Source organism: Rattus norvegicus, chromosome 8 (assembly GCF_036323735.1).
Source record: "Rattus norvegicus strain BN/NHsdMcwi chromosome 8, GRCr8, whole genome shotgun sequence".
Classification (NCBI taxonomy): Eukaryota; Metazoa; Chordata; class Mammalia; order Rodentia; family Muridae; genus Rattus; species Rattus norvegicus.
Window position 1 is genome coordinate 49431035 of NC_086026.1, and position 7158 is coordinate 49438192.

A 7158-nucleotide genomic window follows, 5' to 3' on the forward strand; every position below is an offset into this window, starting at 1 on the left:
AAAATTTAAAAGGGCAAAGTCCTTTATTGCAACAACATTGCTTAGGAAAAATAACACAATCTCAAGATAGTCAAGGTTAAATGAGTTAAGAAAGACGTGTGTACTCTGGCAATCTGGAATTTCTGGAAACAGAAACAAACAAAAAAAAAGAGGAAACACCATTTCCTGTTTTGGAAAAGATAGAGCAGGGAGATTTACATGCAGCAAAACCTTTTGAAGCCAGGCTTAACAGCAGACTTGGAGACACATTATGTAGTACATTGTCCCTGTTATGACAAGCATATACCACATATAAATGCAGACATACATCGGTCTACATAAATGTATACACAACTGGGGGCATACTGTCAACAAGCTATGCACTTACATATCATTTAGCAAATGTCATTCAAGGGTTTATTTCACACTCTGTTCTATGTATAGGTCCTGCAGATACTATTGAGATCCCTCAGCTTAGCATCTATGAATAAAGCCAAAAAAGATAATTCAGTTCCTTGAGTATTCAGATATAGATATGGCCAAATATAGACATGTCTAACAAGACATCCTTGTTAGAAGAATATAGATACAGTCTCTGGCTGGCCTGAATATAGAACTTTGAAGATGACTTTTTATGGAGGAGACTCTACTAAGACCTCACCTAAGCTGAGATCTAGAAATCAAGTAGGACTTAGTCTGCAGTGAAGACAGTGGGAAAGAGCAAGGAGAGCCCATTGTGCAATAATAGAAAAGCAAAGGGAAGGGTGGTTCTCTCCAGGAATTAGAACAGGGTGAGCAAACTATGTCTACAAAGGGCCACATAGAAGATGTTTTAGTCACACTAGAGGCCTGTATGGTCCCTGTTGCAACTGCTCAAGTCTGACATTTAGCACAAAAGCAGGCAGATAACACCAAAGCAAGTGAGTCTGGCTGTGCTCCAATAGAACTGTGTTTACCAAACCAGGGTAGTCATTTGCCAAGCTTTGAATCCAAGAGATTATGTGTGGAACACAGAATAGGGAAAGAAGAAAACATGGCAGGTAAGGCTGCAAAAGTGGACAAGGTGAGGTCATCAATGCTATACTAAGAAGGATGTGAGCTACGAACCTTAGGACAATTCGAGCTGTGAGTAGGAAAGGGTGTAGGAGATGAGAAGAAAGAGCCCAGTTAGGGGCTGTACTTTTACACTGATGAAAGTTTAACAACACAGACTCAAACGCCAATATGAAGAACAACCAAGCGGGGAATAAGGAGCTAACTCATTGATCTCCTGATCTCCTGAAAGGTGGAGGAGTGTCATTTCACTCTACACATCACAGCATTCCTAATGGGGAAATAAAATGTCCACACAATATAGTACTCAATTTTAGTAAACATATAAATCCAAGTGTTTAATCTAGTGTTTTAACTCTGAAGCCTTAGCTTCCTAAAGTTGATGGGGGTGGAGGGGCTGAGGGGTTGTTGTCACTTGTGTGTATGAAATATCCAGCTTCCTTCAGAAATATCAAAAAAAAGTCCACAGGGTGCTCCAAACTTTGCCCTGTGCAGCTGTCTGTTTCCTGATTAGTTCAGACTCAGCATCCCGTCTGTGGGCCACCACAGCATCTGCCACTCCTATTAGGATCACTCCTCTCAGCGGGTTCTGGCCTTCCATTAGCACCTTTTTCTATTGCCACTCCAGGATCCCCTTTATTTCTGTACCAAGCTAGATCCTTTAGAGAAGGAGGGAGGAAATGGCTCTTTCTTATCTATACCTTGTGTGGTTACCTGGTTACCAGGTTGTTGCTATGAACAGGATCTCAAACAAACTCATGCAGAGACCACCTAGACTGACTCCGTAAAACTTAATTCCACCCGCACGTGTGTTAGGGATGAAGGGTGACCTCACACTGCCTACCTGTGAATCTTTCCATGTGAGCAAGGCTCAAGACCCTCCCCTACTAAAGTCGTATGACTCCACCTTCGGGGGGAAAAAAGCTGACTCCCAGCTCTAGCTCATATGAGACTCCTTACTCTGTACTTCACGAACATTGGGTCTTTGACCCTGCCTAGTACTCAACCCTAAGACTCAGTTTATGCTTCTCTTTCTCTGACTCTATTCTCTGTCCATGTGTCTCTGGGCAAAGGGTATTTTCTGAGTCTCCCCCAAAGAAGCCTGTGTGTGACTCCACCAAGTGATTTTTCATTTACTAGGTGACGTTACAGTTATCATTCGGGATATTTATATATTCCTTAGTGGGCAACAGAATTTAAAACATAATGAGCTTCCGTCAAGTGCCTATGGAATCCATTCATCTGATCCTCCAAATAGCGTGTAGTATATAGCATATAGCACCAGGACATTTCATGCTGATCTAGAGAGGCTGCCACACTCCTCTATATGGGAAATGAAGGCAATTCCATGTCTACCCTAGATAAAAAGCCCAGGCAGATGGCCAGTTACATCAGTCATTAATGCAAAGTCAAAATTTCCTCCCTTTCTCCTTACCATTTCTTGAAAAGTACCCAGTTTATGATATTACAGAAGATAGCCTTGCCTTGATTGGGAGAAGAAAACTGATGAAATAGAGGAACCTTTCTCCCCAAATCTCTCAATGTTCACCTGCATTAGAGAGAAATTAATGGAGAGAAAGCCACCTATCAGAGAGCCGGAGGCATCCTCCTTTGAGCTGTTTTTGGTGTATTTTAGAACTGTACAGTTCATCTCCCAGTACTTTATCTTACACATTTCCAAGAAAATGACAAGGAAAAAGACTCTCATTAACACTGGCTGTCATTTTACGCTTTCCTGGTGAACTTTACTAGAACCAAAGGCTTATCTTTTCGCTTATTTAGGTTAATGTCTACAGTTCTTTATCCAACATACACGAATTAGGTGTTTCCATATATCAAGTAACTGAGCTTACACATTTTAATCTAAGGACATTTTTCTACTTCCTCCAGAGTCTTGTTTACTCAGTTTGTATCATTTGATAAGGTCCCCTTAAAGAAAGGACCTTAATTAGAATGTGGGCCCATTAACAAACATTTGGTTTAAAGCTAAGCTTATAGTACAAAATCACAAATACTCAGGAGAAGGACAAGAAGATGTACAAGGCCAGCCTGGGCAAAATAGCGAAGTCCAAACTAACCAAGGCTAAGAGACTGTGTCTCAATCCTTTTCCCTTTCTCTCAACAACAACAACAACAACAACAACAACAACAACAAAGAAATTGTAAAAGCAAATAAAATTAAGGCATCTGCTCTAATTTTTATCCCACCCACTGATATAATAGCAATTATTATTTTTAGTTATTTTTATAAACACATGTAACATGGGTTCCCATCACTGTATCTGTACTAGGGACATAGCACAGGGATACAGTACTTGTCTATCATATCCCTGCTCCTAGGTTCAAACCTCAGCACCAGAAAAATATTTTTCTTTCAGAATGCAATATGGGTATAAGGGTTGATTTCTCATGAGCTCTCAGTTACATTTACATACATGCTTCGTATTTACACTATACTCACTTTAAGTCATTCTATGGCTTGTTGACAGGTAAGCTATTACATTTAAAATTATTATTTTCTTAAGTATGTGAGTAAAAAAACTATCATTTTCAAGTTCACTTAATACTTTCAAACTCTATTAAGAGCTGGTTTGAGGCCAGCAAGGTGGCTTAGCAAGTAGAGGTGCTTCGACAGCCTGACGACCTGAGTTCAATCTGCAGAATCCACACAGTAAAAGGAGAGAACCAACTCCCTCGAGGTTTCCTTTAACTCTTGCACGTGTGCCATGGGCATGTTGCACATGTGCCCACTCATAAATAAATGGAAGTTTAAGAATTCAAAGTTGGTTTAGGAGCCCAAAGTCAGATCATCAATCAGTAAGGGAACAATGCCTACTGGATATGTATATATGGAGAAAGAGGGTCCTGAAATACAGCCATGTCCTGAAGGACCACGATACAAATCTATTGCTGTTGATATTCCAACTCTCCTTGACTATGGTCTAAAATAAAAAGCAGGCTGGAGCTGTGGCTCCACGATAGAGGGTTTGTCTAGCATGCATAAAGCCCTGAGGTACATTATCAGCACCAGGGACTGAATAAATGAGTGAGTAAATGAGTGAATGATTGGATAGATGAATGACTAGCAGTTAATAGCCAACTATTTTTAAGTTTTTCTGTTATTCATAAGAGATACATCTAAAATATAAACTAACAACCAATATCTCTTGACTAGAATCGTCATCATTATCATGGTCATCGTCAGATTCTAAGAACTACATCCTTGCTGTCTTCCTGGGAGATCAAAGGACATGAGAAATGGCACTGCAATCACTGAGTTCGTCCTCCTAGGCTTCCCTGGCATCCAAGGCTGGGAAGCCCTTCTCTTCATATCGATCTTTCTCATCTACGTATTAACCCTTTCAGGCAATGGACTCATTATCGTTATTGTCTGGGTTGAGCCCAGGCTTCAAACTCCAATGTACTTTTTTCTTTGCAACTTAGCCTTCCTAGAGATCTGGTATACCACCACCGTCATCCCAAAATTGCTAGAAACTTTTGTGGTATCAAAAACAATCATCTGCACTGCCTGCTGTCTGCTACAGGCCTTCTTCCACTTCTTCCTGGGCACCACTGAATTCTTGATTCTGGGCAGCATGTCTTTTGACCGCTACCTGGCCATCTGTAAGCCCCTCCGTTACCCCACCATTATGACCAGCAACCTCTGCCTACAGCTGGCCCTCAGCTCCTGGCTAGCAGGCTTCACCATCGTCTTTTGTCAGACAATGCTGCTTGTACAGTTGCCATTCTGTGGCAACAATGTCATCAACCACTTCTACTGTGACGTGGGTCCCATCTTGAAAGCTGCCTGTGCAGACACCAGCATATTGGAACTACTTGGTCTCCTGGCAACCATCATTGTGATCCCAGGGTCACTCCTCTTTACCATCATTTCTTACATCTACATCTTATCCACCATCCTACGGATCTCCTCCGCATCTGGCCGCCAAAAGGCTTTTTCTACGTGTGCCTCTCACCTGACAGTAGTCTCTCTGCTCTATGGAGCTGTCTTATTCATGTACCTGAGACCCACAGCACACTCCTCCTTTAAGATTAATAAGGTGGTGTCCGTGCTAAACACTATCCTCACACCCCTTCTTAATCCCTTTATTTATACCATAAGAAACAAAGAAGTGAAGGGGGCCCTAAGAAAAGCCATTACTTGTGCAAACACCCATCATGCAAAGTGAAACCTTCAGTACACCAGTAGGAGCCTAATGCAGATATTAATACAGACCCGATAGGCAAACTTGTAGAAGAGTCTGACAAAGGTCTCCCCATAAATATCAGAAATTCTAGTACAATGTTATCTAAAAAAAAAAAAACAGAGCTATGAAAGTAAACTGTGGTGGGTAGGGTCCCCATTTAATTATCTAAAATGAATTTATATTTGTTATGTATAGATGAGCTGGGATTTCTCCTTAAAGAGGATAAGTCTCCTAAATCTTCAACCAAAATGTGTTAAGGTTCTCTAAGATACATGAGGCAGAACTCAGGACTTGCTCAGTTACCTGCCGAAAGGGAAAGAGCAAAGGCAGACAAATGGCAGTAAGTTTTAAAGTGTGTGAAGACTTTTGCCCTCATTTATTGATAACTGTTAGATTTCTGAGGCAGCAGGAAGAGACAGGACATCTGGATTTCAATAAACAGGGCTGTGTTCATTAGCACACATAGTGAGGGGCAGCCTCTCTCCCAGGGGAAACTTGGGGTCTGCCATGAAAAAGGCTGGCTTTGAGCCTTTATGGGGGCAGGGTAAAGGGCTGGGAATGAGGAAGTTGTTGCAGCCATAGGGGACTGCATGTCTCTCCTTTCTGAAAGTATGGGCCCGAGGGAGATAAGCTATCGTGGGAGAGTGTCTTTACAGTCATTCCTTGTTGTGCTGACCCCTAAGGCTTAGCAAAGTCATCTGTAATCTCATAGGAATCCTATTTTACCACTGAGACACTCTATCAATAACTGTATCTTGCTGTCCCATGCACAAGGCATCCCATGCCTCATTTTCTCAACCCTATTGCTTTACCCTAAGAGAAATACACCAGAGTCTCCTTATCAGTGCTGATGGTCTTTCAAAAATGTCTAAAACGAACCCACTTTCTGTTTGATCAGACATTAATAAGGCCCCCTCTACCTTGACATGATACACAATTTTAGGCAAGATGATTCCACTCCCAGATAGTACAAAAGCTCGAGGGCATCTTGTAAAAAGTTCTGATTCCTATTTTGTGGCTTATTTCAGTTTCTAGAATTTAGTCCCAGTAGTGAAGGCACAAACACAAGATGTCTCAGAGCTAATACCACTGAGAACCTTAGTTGGAAAATTCCACTTCCGGTTTCTGTGACGGTCATGACTCTGAAAGCTCACTTGCAGATTTAACGTGCAGAGCCCCTAAGAAGCAAACACACACTTGGCCATGATATCTGTCAAAACTCTAATGATGACTCCAGTGATTTAGCTTGTGGAAATGAATATGAAATACGCCCTTTTCCCGACGAGGAAGACTACCATTTAAAGCTCATCAAAACTCAATATTTTAGAGAGATTACTGCACATTCCTTTTGGTATTAAATTGAATACACACACACACACACACACACACACACACACACACACACAGGGTGTGTGAGAAAAGTGTTATTATCTCAATCGCTGTGCCTTATGCTCACTAATCAGAATAGCCACGTTGGAATTGATCCGGGCAAACGGTCATTTGGAGGGAAAGTGAGAATTAATCCCATGAATTTTACCCAAAGCCATCTTGAAAATAGTCAAAACTGTCTTGAATAAGAACCTAGAGTCATATTTAACAGTCTACAGAGAATAAAGTCTCGGTGATGAAAGGAAGAGAACAAAGGACCAAACATGGTTGAGGGAAAGTCTGTGTCTATTTCACGGGGCCAAGGGATGCCCAGATAACTGGACAAAATCTGTCTGTCCCTACACACCCTTGCCACGTACGTGCGCATGGAACTTGTCAGCACTTGAATCAGTGGGTCTCAGTCAACCTGTTGAGGGCTGAATATAAAAGGCAGGAGAGAGAGAGATACTTTCTTTTGGGGCAAGGCATCGTTTCATCCTGATATACCAAGAACCTGATTCTCGTGCCCGCTGATGCAGGGTTCACAGCG

At 41.7% G+C, this 7158-nt stretch overlaps 1 protein-coding gene across 1 annotated transcript; it reads left to right on the forward strand.

The window, feature by feature from the left end:
- Positions 1-4283: 4283 nt before the first annotated feature.
- Or6x1 (olfactory receptor family 6 subfamily X member 1) lies at positions 4284-5222 on the forward strand. The gene has a single exon (NM_001000482.1). It carries the CDS (start codon positions 4284-4286, stop codon positions 5220-5222), a length of 939 nt encoding a protein of 312 aa, NP_001000482.1.
- The last annotated feature ends 1936 nt before the right edge of the window (positions 5223-7158 follow it).

What these genes read in the sequence shown, in the direction of transcription:
- Or6x1 (NM_001000482.1), top strand. Translation starts at nt 4,284, where the DNA reads ATGAGAAATGGCACTGCAATCACTGAGTTCGTCCTCCTAGGCTTCCCT.